General features: G+C 50.8%; 1 protein-coding gene across 2 annotated transcripts in view; it reads right to left on the bottom strand.

Moving 5' to 3' along the window:
• Window positions 1-7,713: 7,713 nt before the first annotated feature.
• LOC135894522 (acid-sensing ion channel 2) overlaps window positions 7,714-17,621 on the bottom strand; it is a 1,171,365-nt gene continuing 1,161,457 nt past the window's right edge. For both annotated transcript variants that reach the window (XM_065422633.1, XM_065422634.1), the window contains exons 9-10: window positions 11,049-11,117; window positions 7,714-7,815 (exon numbers count right to left, since the gene is read on the bottom strand). In XM_065422633.1, the coding sequence (XP_065278705.1) occupies window positions 7,714-7,815; window positions 11,049-11,117 (171 nt within the window). The remainder of the gene's footprint in view (window positions 7,816-11,048; window positions 11,118-17,621) is intronic.

The raw sequence follows: 17,621 nt of genomic DNA, 5'->3' as shown, positions 1-17,621 counted from the left end.
GAACAGTTACAGCGCAGTTAAACAGCCTCCCGTTAGCCCAAGCCCCCCGCGAGCCCACGTCAGCTGGCACGGGACAGCCACGGGGGATCCGCTACAGTGTTTAGTTCGGTGGATTCAGGGCCCAGCGCCAGCGAAGCATCGGGGGAGCTGTACATGGCCCACTTTGGGGACGACGAACCGCCCCCCATCTCGGAAACAAGCCCCAGCCCCCTCCGGCTGCACAGGACAGGGGCTGGAAATGGGCATGAGTCGAATGACACCTGGATGCAGAATATCCTCCTGCCCCCTGCATCCCATGTTCCAGGCACACAGCACAGGGACACCCCCTCCTGTTTCAATCAGCTTTAACCACTGCCCACCACCCTGCTGGCCCGGTTCTGAATTGCCTGGAGGAGTGGGCCTGCCCAGGGTCCAGCACCAGGGGTCCAGCTAGAGCAGGTGGTGGAACTGTCCTGCAGCCAGTGCCATAACCCTGATGATGGAGGGGAGGGGAGGCTCCAAGCAAGCAGACCCCCCCCTCTGGGCCTCCTGCTCACCGCACACGGGAAGTTGCCACAGACCCGAGCACCAGGGCTCTTCCCAGCTGCCAGTGCCCGTGGACTCCTGGCTCTAAAAAAAACCTCCCAGCCTAGAGCTCAGCATCCCGCAGCCACGTCCCTGCCACCCCACAACGCTACCTGTCCCAGGGTGCCTGCCCACGGCTCTATCACCCCTGCCCTGGAGCAGTGGCCCCACGCTGGGCAAGTGCTGCTAGTTACAGTGTGCAGGGCCATTGCTGTGGATGCCGGAGCTGCCTCTCCCAGCGAGGGCTGGACCCCGCCCTTCCCGTACCCTCTGCCTAGGCTGGGGTCGCTCTTTCAGTCCCTCTTCTTCCCTTCAGGCCCTAGGGTGCTGCCCTCTGCAGAAAGCTCACCTTTATTTTAAGCTCTAGGGGAGGAATGGCCTCTTTCATGAGCTCCATGACCCTGCCCCAGGACTGGGGCAAGTCATGCCTGACCAACCTGATTGCCTTCTATGGGGAGATAATTGGCTCTGTGGATATGGGGAAACAAAGCTACCTAGCTCTTTTCATCGGTAGCCCTCTAAGGATGCCAGCATCATCAGCACCATTTTACAGATGGGGAAACTGAGGCACAGAGCGTCGAAATCATTTGCCTGATGTCAGAGCTGGGAATAGAACCCAGGAGACCTGAAGCCTAGTGACATGCTCTGACCACTAGGAAACACTGCCTCCTACCAAGTGAGGGCTCTTCTGCGTTAAGAGAGTCCTAGCTTCTAAGACCAGAAGGGACCACTGTAATCATCTCCGCTGACCTCCTGCACCTCACAGGCCACAGGACTTCGCGACATTAATTCCTCTTTGAACTAGAGCAGAACTTTTAGAAAAAAACATCCCAGCTTGATTTAAAAATCGCCAGTGATAGGGAATCCCCCACAACCCTTTGGGAAATTGTTCCAATGGTTAATCACCCACATTTAAAAATGTACGCCTCAGATCCTGTCTGAATTTGTCTAGCTTCAACGTCCAGCCCTTGGATCATGTTAGACCTTCCTCCGTGAGGTTAAAGAGCCCGTTGTCAAATATTTGTTCTCCGCTGTAGGTGCTTAGACTGCAATCAAGTCACCTCCTCACCTTCTCTTGGATAAGCCGAGTAGATTGAGCTCCTGGAGTCTATCGCTGCCAGGCAGGTTTTCTAATCCTTTACTCATTCTCGCAGCTTCTCTGAACTCTCTCCAATTTATCCACATCTTTCTTGAAGTTTGGACACCCAAACTGAACACAATATTCCAGCAACGGTCTCACCCATGCCAAATGCAGGGGTAAAATAACCTTGTTTATGCAGCCAAGGATTGCATTCGCCCTTTTGGCCATGGTGTTGCACTGGGAGCTCATGTTCTGCTTCTAATCCATTATGACCCTCCAAGTCTTTTTCAGCGTCCCTGCTACCCAGGATAGAGCCCCCCATCCTGTAGGTATGGCCTGCATTCTTTAGTCCTAGATGTGTACATTTAGCTGTATTAAAACACATACTGTTTGCTTGCACCCAAAGTACCAAGTGATTCATAGAATATCAGGGTTGGAAGAGACCTCAGGAGGTCATCTAGTCCAACCCCCTGCTCAAAGCAGGACCAATCCCCAGACAGATTTTTACCCCAGTTCCCTAAATGGCCCCCTCAAAGATTGAATTTATAACCCTGGGTTTAGCAGGCCAATGCTCAAACCACTGAGCTATCCCCAGCAATCTGTCCTCTTTGTTATTTACCACTCACTCTCCCAGTTTTTATGTTAGCTGGGAACTTTTTCAGTGAAGATTTTATGTTTACTGCCAGGTCATTGATAAGAATATTAAATAGTGTATCGCCAAGACCTGATCCTGCAGGACCCCCACTAGAAATACAGCCACTCAGAGATGTTTCCCCATTTACAATTACACGTGGAGACCTATCAGTTAGCCAGTTTTTAATCCATTTAATGTGCGCCAGGTTAATTTGATACCAGCCGAGGTTTTTTAATCAAAATGTCATGTGGTACCACGTCAAAGGCCTTGCAGAAGTCTAAGTTATTACAGTCAGCACTATTACCTTTATCAACCAATCATGCAATGTAATAAGAAATCTAGTTAGTTTTACAGGATCTATTTTCCATAAACCCGCATTGATTGGCATTAATTATAATACCTCTCTTTAGTAATTGTGTCCCATATCAGCTGCTCCATTATATTGCCCAGGATTGACAGGCCTGGGTCATCCCTTTTTAAAATATTTGCACAGCATTGATTTTCTTCCAGAACTTCCTCATTGCTGCAAGAGTCACTGAAAACCAACATTAACAATGCAGTGAACTCTTTGGGCAGCTCGTTTTATAGTCTTGGATGTGAGTGATCTGGACCTGCTGATTTTAAAATGTCCAACTTTTGTAACAGCCGTTTAACATTCTCCATAGCTACTAGTGGAATGGAAAGAGTGTCATCTTCATATGATATAACTACACCATCTGTTTTCCCCGAAATACAGAATAGAAATATTTATTTAATACTTCTTCCGTTTCTGCATTATTATTGATAATGCTACCATTTCCATGTAGTAATTTCCATCCACCAATACCATTGTTAGCATTCATTTTGTTCCTAATATACTTAAAAAACCTCCTTCTTACTGTCCTTATCTCTGCTGGCCATAAATGTTGCCTTGTTTATCCTTTTGCTTCCCATATCAATTTTCTACAATTGCTATCTTCTGATTTATATTCATTACTCTCAACTTCCCCTTTCTTCCATTTATTATATACTGGGTTGTTTTTTTGTTTTCATTTTTTATAGCTGCTTTCACTTTCCCTCCTAAGCCTGTCAGTTTTTTAACCAATGTGGACTTATTTTTCAATTGTGTAATTGTTGCTTCTGGGGCATCTAGTAAAATGTTCTTAAACAATTCCCAAATTATCATTCATATTTTTCTGTTTAAATTTTCCATCTAGCTAATTTGGCTCAAAATTGTTTTCAGCTTTGTGAAGCTGGGTCTTTTAAAGCACCAAGTGTATATTAGTGGTTTGGACTTTATTCTGTTTGCACATCACAAATGTGATCAAGTTATGATCACCTGCACCTGAGCACCATTAATTTTCCATTCTGTGATAAATTTCTCTTTATCTGCCAAGATGAGGGCTAATAGAGAATTCCTCCATGTTGGACGCAGCACGTTTTGAGTTAGGAAATTGTCATCTATCATATTAAGAAATTCCAAGGATGTTTTAGTACCAGCAGCAAGAGACCTCCAGTGTGTGCCACTCAGGCTGAAGTCTGCCATGAGCACACAGCTTTTTCTCTGATACATTATAGCTAGGGGCTTAAGGAGCCAGCCAAACTATTCCCTAGTGTGACTTGGCGGTTTGTAGCACACACCAAGTCGTACTCCATCTTGTGCATTACCTGTGAGGACGTTGATCCGTAAACATTCCAGATTACTTTCTTCTGAGTTATCAGTGACTCGAAAGCAGGTGATATATTTACACACTGTCATTGGTCCTCCTCTTTAGCCCGCTGCATCCTTCCCAAACCATTCTCCCCCTATACTGCTGCCTATCTATCTATGGTGCTTATCTGTCCCCCATCACTGTAGGATCTGAGCTCCTCACAATCTGCAATGTATTGAGCCTTACAGCACTGCTCTGTGGTAGGGCAGGGCTATTCCCCACCCAGTTTACAGCGGGGGAACTGAGGCACAGAGAGGCGACGTGACTTGGCCAAGTCACATTGGGTGTCTGCAGCGGAGCTGGGACATGAACACTGGTCTCTTGCAGCCTAGGTTGAGCCCTAATCAGTGCGTGATCCTTCCGCTTCTCTGCGAGCCTGCGGATTCAGGCTCACGTACAAGTCATTGCAATACCAGTGTGATGAGCCAGTGGTTGGGGCATTCACGTGGAAGATTTGGGTTCTCTGCCACAGACTGCCTGGGTGACCTGGGGCAAGTCACTCTAGCCTCTCTGTGCCTCTCCGAGGTACTCAGCTGCAATGGTGATGGGCCTTGGAAGTACCTAAAATAGGTACCTACGTTCCCTCTAAGCACCATGCAGGTGCTCAAGGTTGCGGCGAAGCGAGATGCCTCTTCCCCAGCCCCAGACCTGTCACAGCCGGGAGAGGCGCCTCTCCCCTGGCCCCAACCCAGCCCTGGCCCAGAGCTGCAGCGGCCGGGGGAAAGGTGCCTCTCTCCCCCAGCCCAGGTGCTGCTGTGGGGAGAGAGAGCTGGGGGGAGTCCTCTCTCCCTGCTGTAGCCCCGGGGCAGCCTGCACCCAAAACCCCTCATCCCCAGCCCCGCCAGAGCCCTCACACCCTCGCACTCCAATCCTCTTCCCCAGCCCTGAACCCTCTCCCACACTCTGAACCCCTCGGCCCCACCCCCCGCCACATGAATTTTATTAGGTGACACATCACCTCCATATTGGTACACATAACAAAATGCATTGCGCACATGTACGGGACAAATGCGAGGGAACACTGCTAGGTACCATCCTTTCTCTGGCTTGGGGGTGTGCTTTGCAAAGTGTTGATAAATGGACATTATTCCTTAACGTGCTGCACAATCAGTCACTTGGTTCATACACTTCCCAGCACTGCCCAGGCCCCTGCTGTCACAGCTAATAGAGAGACAAACCCAGCCCGGGCGTTCTGTCCCAAGTCCCGCTTGTCCGGGCTCATAAAAACAGCCAAGCTCAGATCTCTGTGAAACTCACGTTTGTTTCTCTTTATTGATGTAAAGCTGTAGCACACGGTATCATTTTGACAAGGTACACGGTTCCCTTCGAACGCATGGGCACTAACAAACAAGACTGTGACGGGCGGCCGCGTCATTCACGTACAAAACAAGAGCTGGCCGGACAGAGGTGGGCGCAGGGATCGCAGAAACAGGGGGCTGTGAAACAGACAACACAGGCCTTTCCAGAGCGAACAGCTCCGGCTGCTGGGTGTTCTGGGAGGCACCTTCTCGGCTGGTGGGGAGTGTTAGCGAAAACTCTAGGCTGCACCCCCATAATCCATACGCACTGGAAATGCAGTGAGGGTGGGGGAGAGGGATGGAATTTCACACTTTCTAGGAAATGGTAAAACTCTTTGGAGTTGAGTAGAACTAGTTAAATACCCACTAAATACCCCCAGTGCCAGTGCGGTCCAAGGGGCAGCCCTGACTGAGACCCAGGGAAGCCTGTAGGGTCAGATCCCCAACTAGTGTAAACTGGCATAAACCCGTAGAAGCCAACTTAGGTGTGCTGATCCGCACCAGTTGAGGAGCTGGCCCGTCATACTGCTGTTCGCTGACATATGTCTCATTTGTTCTACTCATGGCATTTGGCTGCCAAAAAAGGACCCTGCTGGGGCTTTGAGGGGAGCTGGAGGTCCAGTCAAGTGCATTATTTACTGCCGGCGTCTCAAGTCTATTGCAAAGCAGTGTCGGGAGGAGCCGCCGTGGCTGTCTGGAGGTTTGGGCTGTGTTCTGGAAGGTTACAGCCTGATTTAGTTGGGGATTGGTCCTGCTTTGAGCAGGGGGTTGGACTAGATGACGTCCTGAGGTCCCTTCCAACCCTGATCTTCTATGATTCTATGATACACGAGGGGGACACGGGAGGCCACAGTAGGGGGTCAGCTTCCAGCTCCTCTGCAAAGAGAATCATAGCCAGGCAAGTGCTTCCGGGAGTCTGAATCCGAGAGACGCTTCAGAGCAGCTGACTAGCAGCGGGGTGTTGGGAGGGTGACATGGAGACTCCAAGCGGCTCTCGTGCAGTGGCACTGACAGGCTAGACTCTGTGCTAGGGCAGGGCCGGGCAATCGCATAGCGGGGCTGGGGCTTGTTGGGAGGGAAGCCACGGGGCTTGTGTGGGAACGTGTGTGGGCTTCGCGGGTCGGGAACAACACCAACAGCCCCGGGAGAGCTCTGGTCCCAATCCGCTGGGTTGTGCTGTTGATGTCCTAGTGATGTCGCCTGATGCGCCAGGGTGGGGGAGCAGCTGCCGGGGGCCGAACGAAGGGGGTGCTCTGCTCCCAGCTTTGGGGAAGAACAAAGCCCACCCTGGAGATGACACGGGAAGGGGACAGGGTGGAGGGTGCTGGCTAATCCCCAATGTGCCCACAAACTGGAAAAGCACAAGGCCCTGCCCCCCTTTTGATGGAGCATGAAGAGGCTGGATTGGCCGCCTGTTAACAGCCGATGGGTAGGCAATGGAGGATGAGTCCAGCTGCCCCCTTTCGCTACCCACCAGGGAAGGGCAGCAGGGCCAAATGTAGGGGACCCTCCCACTAAAACAGCCAATTGAGGGGGCATCCCGGCTGCTCTGTCCGCCCTGAGGCCGGAGCGGTGGTGAGCGGGTCAGGAGGCAAAGCAGGAATGACACAGTCTGGCCATTTCCACAAGACCAGCTTTAATATCAGTCAGGAGAACGAGGAAAATGCACAACGGAAAGGAATGAAAAATAACCCCCACGCCCGCTCCTGCCCGCACCCCCCCTAAACCAGACTGTACAAGCTGCGTTACAGACCCAGGAGCACGACACAGTAGCCACGGGTGTGGTCATCCAAGAGCCATCCAGGTCAGGGAGTCAGACTGCGGTCCCTGGGCCGCTCCCCTTTAGGTGACGGTACCTCCGCCAGGCCCGGCTGCAGCACGGCTTAGCCTTTGGGGGACCTGGCCTAGCAAACTGACACGAAGAACAAGGAGGTAAGGAGAGTCCAAGAGCTGCACGTTTGTTTGTTTCTTTATTCTAATACAGCCTAATTAACGGCGATTTCGGGGACGGATGGGCCCGCAAAATTCCTTCTTGGTAGTGAAATCAGTGCCTGTACAGAGGAACAGAGCTTAGAAAGACAGCTAGGAATATATTGCCATAAAAAGTATCGGCATGCAAGTGCTTTATACAGTCGGCAGTATATGACATGGTGGCTTTGTTAGTTTCTGTGTTGGTCTGTACAGTTCAAAAACGAGTGTGTCTTCAGATCCCGAAGACGAGCCCCCCCACAGGAAAGGACGACGCAAGTCAAGTCCAAGGCGCCGCTCGCTTGGTTTTGGCAGAGATGTATAATATATATACAGTTATATATAGATATATATTATTTTTTTTAATGCATAGCGATTTTCTTCCTTTTCCCCCGGTGCAAACCTGAGCTTGGTCCCTGCTTTCCTGTGCAGTCTCCTTTCGGTCGGTCTTGGCACTCCGGCGCTGGCTGGGAGGTGTCAGCAGGCGATTTCCTCCAGCGTTCCCAGGGTCGTCTGCAGGGGCACGTTCACAGTGTGGCTGATGGTTTCGGAATGATTTGGCATGGGGTCGCAAGTGCTCTGGGGGAGGAGAGCGACAGGGTTACCGCAGGGGGTCTCAGCCCTCGCGCTGCCAGGGGTTGGCTTTTGAATTCGGGCTGCCCCACCTCCCGGGCAGCAGCATGGCAGGTGTGTTTTGCCTGGGCGTACCTGGAATGGTCACCTACCCAGCCCCGTTGGGCAGCAGCGGGATGCTAGCTTGGCTAAGTGGTGGCCAAGGGTAACAATACACTTCTGTCTTTTGACAGCCCTCTGCTTGGGCTCCCAGCTGATAGCGGGCTGCAAAGCGCCATGCTTATCCTGAGAGCAGGCATGCCAGCGGTGTGACGGGGCTGCCACCTACGCCGCTGGCAGGTGGGTCAGCACAGCCAACCCCCCAGCTCTCTCAACCTGGGTCATGCCCCACAACTGATACAGCTCAGCGAGGGCTGGACAAAGCCTGTCACCCCAGAGGTGGGATGGCGAAGTCTGCCCCATGGGTATACCATGCTGCCCCATGGGAGTGCCAGATCCTCCAAGCTGGAATTTGGGGTATGTCTACACTGCATTTAAACCTGGGGCTTGTTAGGGTGACCAGATGTCCCGATTTTATAGGGACAGTCCCGATTTTTGGGTCTTTTTCTTATATAGGCTCCTATTACCCCCCACCCCCGTCCCGATTTTTCACATTTGCTGTCTGGTCACCCTAGGGCTTGTGGACTTGGTGTTTCCAAACCCATGCTTAAGCGTCCGCATGGCATTGTGACCCTGGGTTTACAGTCGCTGGACCCTGGTCTCACAGCCGTGCTAACGCGTCCACACTGCACTACGCAGCCCTGCTGGCTCAGGTCTGCGGCTTCAGCTGTATCCACGCGTGGACTCGCATTTCCGCCGGACTCGGGCTCTGACCCCTGCACCCCCCCCAAGCAGAGTCTGTGAGCCTGAGTCCAGAGGGGTGCCTCACCCGAGTCAGACTGAGTTCTGTGTAGACGGAGGTGGGGTTTGGCTCAAACCTGAGTCTGGGCCCATGTTACAGTGCAAGGTAGCCAGACCCTTAGAGGCAGTGGGTAACAGCGGGGAGGCAGGGCAGGGCTGGGGGGCAGCCTCACATTGTGATTTCTAGTGCAGGGTGGCAGAGCAGAACCTTCCATTTCCTCTCACTTCCCCCATCTAGTGAAATATCCCCAGTCCGGAGTGCCCCTGGCACCAATCTCTGCATTGGTCCCACCCCTTCTCTTCACTCAGCATCAGGGACACGCAGCATCGCTTACACACACAGCGTCTGCACGGGGCTGCAAGGAACCCGCATTTGGGGCTTTCCCTTACCAGCAGAGCTGATGGCAAGTTTAGGACCAAAATATTTTCCCAGTGTAAAAAAATGGGGTTTAGTCATTTGGGGCAAAATGTCTGATTTGCGGATGGGAAATTTCAAAGCAAGGCGAACGTTTCCATTCTGTTTCCTTTCCAACGGAGATTTTGTGCTGTGTGAAAAACCGAAACGTTTTCCAAATGGCCAATTGGGGCTCTCCCCTCCCCCCGTTTTGCCATTAAATGCGGGTGAATGAATGAGGTCCAGGATGGGTTATTTTTCATTATTTTTCATTATTTTAGCAAAACTGGAAACTCTTCAGGTGGAACATTTCCATTTTGCAGAAACCGCATTTTCCACTGAAGAAAAAAATTACGTGGGAAATTCCAGATCAACGCGAATGATTTGAATGGACAGTGCCAGCGTGGGGCCCAAGTTGTGGGGAGAAGGTCAGCCCAGGAGTCCCCCCCAGCTCTTCCTTTGGTCCTGCTGCTGGGACGGACAGGGCTGGCAAGTCATTTGAGCAAGGAGGTGAGTTCCAGAGCTTGCATGTGCCTGCTCTTGCCTTGCTCAATGATTCCCTGGATTCTCCACGGACTGGGGATGGGCTGAGCGTTAGAGAACCTCAGGGAGCTACTGGAAAGGGTCAGATTCCAAATGGGTTGGCTTGGTACTGCTTCTCCTCCCCTTCCCCATCCAGGCTGCTGAGACTTCCCAGAAGCAGAGGACCACATGGCAACACTTAAATCAGCAAGAGGGCTGAAAAGTGCTTTGTTGCACTCCATAGGGACACCCAGGGCCTGGATTGGAGGCTGGGCAGAGCTGTTATAAGGAGACCCACCTTTTCAGACATGAGCCTCCATTTAATCAGGGACTTCGGTCCATGTATTCAAGTGCTTAGTTCCCACTGAATTCAATGGGAGTTAGGTGCCTAAATACCTTTGAGGATCTGGGCCATAGCCATCCAAAAGGCCTGCACAGTGGGCACAGAGGGGAAGGGCCTGCTAGGGGTGGGCTGGAAAGCTGTCTCCAAAATAGAGCTTCAGTTTGGTTTTGCACACGATTCCATTTTTTGCTGTAGCTGAAAAATGCCTCCCCCCACCCCAAAAAATCCACCCCCCTCCAAAAAAACCCCCCAGAACACCCCCCCCCAAAAAAATCACTGAAACTTTTTTTCAAAAAGTTGTCGACAGGATTGAAATTGTCCGTTTTCTGCAATATTTCCCACGATCGTTTTTATTAATATTTGTATTGACAATTGATTGCCATGTTTATAGAAATCATTTCCAAACTCCTCATAGAAAAAGCAGGTACTGAGCACTCAGTTTTCAGCCAGACAACGTGTTTTGGGGATAACGTTTTGAGAAAAATGCCAGTTAAAATTGCAGGAAAATTGCAGGAAAAAAAATAGACAATTTCAAACCCTGTGAAACAGAAACAAGTTTGCCATTGTGAACAAAATTGTTTTCTTGTGTTTGAAAGAGCTCTGCTCAGAAAGTCCTTTCCAGAGTCTCCCATTGGTCGGAGTGAATGCTTTGTGAAAGAATGGGCAGTTTTTCTTTAGTTTCATCTCTCTTATCCAAACCCGACCTGTCTACCTTGCTTGAAGTTTCTACACATTCGCTCTTGACCACTCTGAAGAGTTTATCGCATGTCTTGCACTATGTGGTGTTTTTCTTAACTCCCTGGCTGGGAATCTCAGCTTTCATTCCTTTTTTTTAAAGGGAGGTTCTAGTCCTCAGGGTTTCAAAGAGAAGATGGAAAATGGGACCCCCCCCCCGCAAATGCTCAAAAAGCAGAAAGCAATTCAAAAGACCCCCCCCCCCATTCAAAAATAACCTCATGATTTTTAGAGCAACTGAAGCTGTTGCAATTGAATGGGGCCTGACTCCTGGTGGTGGGGTTGGCCATGCTGCCTTCCCGTAGCATTGAGTCCCCGGGTGATGGTACTGATGGGGATCCTTACCACGTTTTCGTCATGGCTTCCCTCCTCCTCCTCCTTGCCAAGCAGGTCTAACAATCTTTCCTTGATCAGCTGAAAGAGAGACAGACGTGGTTACTTTAGGTAGGAACAGCCAGTCACAGCTCTCCGCCCTGAGCAGTAGCAGCACCCAGCCAGCCAGGACAACTACTCATTCTCTAAGACGCCTCTGGGATCTTCCCCGCCCCCTAAAGGGCCTGGTGGCAGCTTGACGTCTCCATTTGAACGTGGAAGGCCAGATCGATCTCCAGTGCAGCTCCTGGGACCATGGGCTGGCACCAAACCCTCCCAGCAGGATTGGCTCCAGGTGAGACCACAAGCCCTGTTTCTATGGATGGGAGCTGCAATGGGCCGTCCATCCCCCCCACCCCCAATCTGGCTTGTGGCTCATTGTGTGCCCCACACCTCGGTGCTGAGGGGACAGGCTAAAGCAAAAGAGGAGGGTCCTATGGAGTCATATTTTCCTCCCTGAGGCCCATCAGAGAAGCCAGCAGAAGCGGGCCAGCAGGCAATGCTGAGAAAAAGGTTCTCTGCACAGAGGACCCAGGAGATCTACAGTATTTTTTTTGGAGGGGGGGAAAGTCCCTTCCCTCGACAGAAAAAAATGAGGAAGAGGAGGACGTTTTCTGATGGAAGACAGCTATTTTGTCGAAGCAGAAATGCCAGTGGAAAATGGCTGTTCCTAGTGACATTTTTCGGGTTATTGAAAAATCTCGGTTGGCCGGGTGCAAATTTTTCAGTAAATCCCTCACATTTTTGCCCGTCCATCTGAAATTTTTCAGTTGCTGAAAACCACAGAATGTTGGGCTTTCCAGGCGAACCCGAAACGTGTTGTAGAAAAATTCTGACATCATGTTTTCATCCAAACTCTTCCCTGAAAAAACACCCCAAACGTTTCCTGAGCAGCTCTAGCAAGAAGGCCTATTTCCAGAGAGGCCATGAACGCCAGGAGGATGCTGGTGGATGGGCAAAGATACTTTGGCAGGAGCGTGGGAACTGCCACTCTGGATCAGACCAGCAGTCCGTCTAATTCTATCTCTGACTGCCAGTAGCAGGTGCTTCAAAGGAAAGTGCAAGAACCTCCCTAAGTGGACTATTATGGGATAACCTTTCTGCATAAGAACATGAGAACGGCCGCACTGGGTCAGACCGTGGGCCATCTATCCCAGCATCCTGTCATCTGACAGCAGCTGGTGCCTGAAGCTTTAGAGGGAATGAACAGAACAGGCAATTTATTGAGTGAGCCACCCTATCATTCAGTCCCAGATTCTGGCAGTCAGAGGTTTAGAAACACCCAGAGCATGGGGTTGCCTCCCTGACCATCTTGGCTAATGGCCATTGATGGACCTATCCTCCATGAACTTATCTAGGTTTTTTTTTAACCCAATTATACTTTTGGCCTTCACAACATCCCCTGGCAATGAGTTCCACAGGTTGACTGTGTGTTGTATGAAGAAGTACGTCCTTTGGTTTGTTTTAAACCTGCTGCCTGTTAATTTCATTGGTGACCCCCTGGTTCTTGTGTTATGTGAAGGATCCTAACCCCAGAATATCTCTAGGGTCCTAACCCCAGAATATAGGGACTTCTCTACAAGGGAAAATTGACCGGTAATAACAATTCCAGAACAGCGTTTATTCTGGGATAGAGTGTTCATACAAGGGAGGTATTCCAGGTTAGCTAAATTATACCAGAATAGCTATTCCAGAATGTCAAGTATCAGAGGGGTAGCCGTGTTAGTCTGAATCTGTAAAAAGCAACAGAGGGTCCTGTGGCACCTTTAAGACTAACAGAAGTATTGGGAGCATAAGCTTTCGTGGGTAAGAACCTCACTTCTTCAGATGCAAGTTCTTGCATCTGAAGAAGTGAGGTTCTTACCCACGAAAGCTTATGCTCCCAATACTTCTGTTAGTCTTAAAGGTGCCACAGGACCCTCTGTTGCTTATTCCAGAATGGTGATTCTGGACAAGTTCTGCAGGTCAATTTCCCCTGTGTAAACAAGGCCTTTGTCGCTCATCTCTAACACTTCTTCCAGATGACCTCAGCGTATAACACTCTTGGGATGTGCAGTGCGACTGTGCAGAGACCTCACGGAATAAAGTGTCATTTCTATTCATAACACCAAGAAATCAATGTTTGCCAAAGGAAAAAAACTTGGCAAGAGAAAAATATTCTCCAGCTTCTATGAATGGACCCCCCCCCCACACACACACACCCCAGAAACTTTATTTGAGAGAATTCTTATTACCTTCCGATCAAAGAATCCAAAAGAGACACTGGCTTGTTGGATTTTAATCAAATTCTGTGTGTGCACAGATTGAGATATAAACCAGGGAGCAGAGTCTGTTTGAACTCCAAAGCCCGTATGAGTTTTATGCTCGTATTTTTAATTATATTTTATTGCAAAATAATGCCACCCAATATGAATGGCTGCTCAGAAGGGACTCTGTCAGTAGAACTGCCTGCCTTACACTGCAAATGCATCACTACCTTTTTAATAACACGTAAGGCGTGTCTACTCTTGAGATGTTACAGTGGCACAGCCGTAGCCCGGCAGCTGTCATGCTTCAGAGTGGACACCACCTGTGCTGACCGGGGGGGTTCTCCCATTGGCGTACATAAGCCACTTCCCCAAGAGGCAGGACCTAGGTTGATGGAAGAATTCGTCCACCAAGCTAGTGCTGTCTATACCGGGGGCTTAGGTTGGCTTAACTACATCTCGCAGCAGTGTGGATTTTTCATGTACCTGGGCCAACCAAACTTTTTAGCATAGCCCAGGCCTTAAAGTGGGATTGTTTAAAAAGTCCCTAAGCAAAGGGGCCAAAGGCTGATTGAAAATCAATAAGCCATATATGCCAAAGCCAAGGAAGGTAGTCTGACTGAGTGGCTACAGCACTGCACTAGAAGTCAGGACACCTAGGTTCTATTCCCAACTCTGCAATTGGAGTCCTGGGTGACCTTGAGCAATTCACGTTGTCGCTTTGTGCCTCAGTTTCCCCACCTATAACATAAGGACTTTGAGTGCTTTGAGATCTTCTGCTTAAAAGCGTGATCTAAGTGCTAGCTCTTATGATTTAGGTGCTTTTGAAAATGTCATTTGACTGTCCCAAACTGCATGAGACTAAAATATCCCGGCTGTTTGAAAAAGGCATATGTTCAGAAACTATTTCACTAAAATATTTGCATATGTTAAAAACTAGTTTACTAAAATGGTCAAAAAATTCAACTATTTTACTAAAGTATTCTCCGCCTGTCACTAAAATATCGGAACAGCTTTTTGTTTAATCAGTGAAACAACATATGTCCTGGCATTTAACTGGCATAACTTCGCGCATGCCCATGGAAGAGAGTCATTGTTTGCAATCGGAAACCTGCAATTCCGTTTTTTGCTCCTCTCTTACGCATGCTTCTGCTGCGCTCGGCGGCCAATAGGGGAGCCTTCTTGTAACGAAGTTCTCACCTGTAAATTGCTATCGAGGACAAACCACAGCTATAGTGCCTGAGGGATAAATGATTATTTGTGGAGTTGTAGTACCCAGCGTCCCCAGTCGGGGTCACGGCCACATTGTGTACAGCGCTGGGCATATACAAAGTAAGGGCAGTCCCTGGCTTGAACTGATTAGAATCGAAAAGCCCAATTCTGCCACCTTTACTCCAGCGGACTTGTACCACTAATGCTGCTTAAATGAATTTGCCTCCTCACAACATCAGTGCTGCACGCCACCAGAGATTGCCATGCTCGGGTGCCACCGCCATGTGACTTTTCAGTAGCCTTCTCCACTCTGTGAATAGCCATCCTGGAAATCAATGGCCGCTTTAGTAGCAGCGTGCATTGAAATAGTTCCCGCTTAACCATCAGTGGTGCGTTATAGCCCGCTGGCTTGTTTCAGAGTCAGGTGCTGCTCAGTCCAAGGACGGGCAGCAGGATCCAGCGGATGTAAGAAGCAAGCTGAGTAGGGAAAGGAGGCTTTATGTAGCAGGGAGAGGAGCACATGGCGACATGCCCAGAGGGTGAGCTGGTTAAATGCTCAAGTTAAACTAGGTCCAGGAGCAGAGGGGAAGAGCGGTCCTATGGTTAAGGCTGTGGGGTAGGACGCCAGGCACCTGGGACTAATTCCCTGCTCTGCCACAGATCTCTTGTGTGACCATGGGCAAGTCACTTAGCCTCTCTGGGCCTCCGGGCCCAGCATCCAATACAGGGTAGGGCCAAGCTCAGAAAGTGACACCAAGTGCCTTTAAAACTCACAGCTTCCCAACGCCGGGGGCGGATTGAGACTCACTCTGCTCTCGGCTGCAGACCTGGCAGATCTGCGTAAGGGGCTTTCCAGGGCCAGGGGAAGGCTCAGGTCCAGGCATTCTGACACCCCCCGGACACCCTGTGCCCCTTCCCTTGCTGGGTTTGTGCCCGGTCTCCTGGCAGCCTGGCTCTGAGTCTGCAATGCAAGCGCTTGGGCCCTGACTCGGACACCCGCCCCTCGTGCAATGAGACCTGACAGCAGCGTGCCAGGAGCACATGGTGTGTAAAGCCCTCCCCCCCACCCCCGCGGACTCTCCTGAACGTTTCCTGTTGCAGCGCCTCTCCCGTGGGCTTCGTTCAGGCCTAACGCGGAGACACAAGCTCCTTAATGAATGTCTCTGACTAGATAACACAGAATAGCCTCCCCCAGGCTGACCAAGAAGGCGCACAGCATGCTGGGACCTGTAACCAGCAGGCTGGCTCTGCAGTAAAGATGAAGGCAGCCAGGAGCAGCACAGCAAACCTCTGTGGGCCACGTACGTTTGGAGCATACGCCGGCCCCTCTGGACTCTCTGTTGTTCCACTGCAAGCAGGGCTGACAGCGCTCCTCCGTCCCTGACACTGCTTAGATCTGGTGAGACGGGGGGATTCTCTGACATGGCAGCTTTTCGAGCCACCGGCCCTGACAGGAGCTGAGCGCTCGCCAGCAGCTCTCCAGTGCGGAGCCGAAGTGCTGGAGATGGGGGCCCCAGATGCAAGGAGCCGGTGGCCCCCGAATTAAGACAGCTGCTTGGCGCTCTTACTCTGCAACTTGCCATCCCTCTGGGGGAAGTCCCAGTTCTAGCTGCATGTTCTCGGATTCTGGACAGGGTTTATAGGATAGCTGGTGCCAATGGAGAGACATTCAGATTTAGTCTCTGCTGGTGTAACCCACACACCTCCTGGGTGTGGTGTTCTCTCGGGCTTTTAGCTCACCAAGCTCCAGAGGTTCTATCCCACCCGCCACCAACCGGGCTGTCGGTGTTACAAGTGGGGGCTTGTCTGGGATTTCAACTGGGAAGTCTCTGAAGTTCAGGATGCACTTTCTCAGCTAGGAGAAGTATGTAACCCACACACCTCCTGGGGGTGGTGTTCTGTCCCATCTAGTGGCCCCGAGACCACTTAGAGAGAGAGTTAAATCATAGAAGATCAGGGTTGGAAGGGACCTCAGGAGGTCATCTAGTCCAACCCCCTGCTCAAAGCAGGACCAATCCCCAACTAAATCATCCCAGCCAGGGCTTTGTCAAGCCTGACCTTAAAAATCTCTAAGGAAGGAGATTCCACCACCTCCCTAGGGAACCCATTCCAGTCTGCTCTACAGCCTTAGCTAACAGCTGGTTGGCTTTCAGCTCATGAAGTAGCGGCTCATGCACTAAGCTCTAGAGAGCCCTCGTTCTATCCCGCTCACCAACAAGCAGGGTCTGTTAGTGTTACACTTGCTCACTGGACTGAATTTAAACTTCATGTCCTCCCCTTTCGCAGTTCAGATCTTGTCTTTTTATGATATTCCTTCACTGCCATGGCAGTCTCAAAACCTGTTTCCTTTCCCCCACTGTCATCCATGCAATCCCGCAGCCACGAGCCACTTCCCAGTCCCCAGGGTCCCATCCTTTCTTCAGCCCAATCCGTCCCGAAGGCCACTTCTACCGCAGGCCCCACATGTAAGGAATCAGATTGGATTCTCCTGGGCTGTCAGTGCACCAGGACACGGCCTGCTGCGATGTTTGCCTTTTGTACAGTGCCGTGCGCAACCTTGGGAAATGATCACTGAGGATAATGGCCGGGGACTTCACAGGAGTCGGCTGGGCAATGAACTCCCTCAGGCTTTCTTGAAATCCTCAGCCTCTTTGGGGAGGGCAGGACTAGTGCTGGGGCCTCTGTCCAACCCTCAGCAGCACGGAAGGCTTGACACCTTTCTCCATAAGCCAGTCCTGATAGCCGGGCAGCCAGTCTAGCTTGTAATATCGCCAGCGAGAGAGATTCCCCAGCCGCCCTTCGCCCTCGCTCTGCTCTGGAGTGAGGCAGATCCCCTTAACATCTGACCTTGATTGAAGTAGCTTTCAGCCACCACCGCTTGTCCTGACCTCAATAGGGGCAACTGTGGCTCCCTGTCCGCCTTGCAGCTCTGCTATCGCTTTGGATGCAGATTTGAGCCACTACGGCTAATCTCCCCACTCCAAAACACGGCTCATTTTTCACATCTCTAAACTGGGGCATTTTCTAGGCATTTGTAGCCTGTTAAAGCAGATCCCTTTTCTGTAAATCCATGCTCTGTGACCACGCA

Source organism: Emys orbicularis, chromosome 25, assembly GCF_028017835.1.
Source record: "Emys orbicularis isolate rEmyOrb1 chromosome 25, rEmyOrb1.hap1, whole genome shotgun sequence".
Classification (NCBI taxonomy): Eukaryota; Metazoa; Chordata; order Testudines; family Emydidae; genus Emys; species Emys orbicularis.
This window is presented reverse-complemented; position numbering and strand designations above follow the sequence as displayed.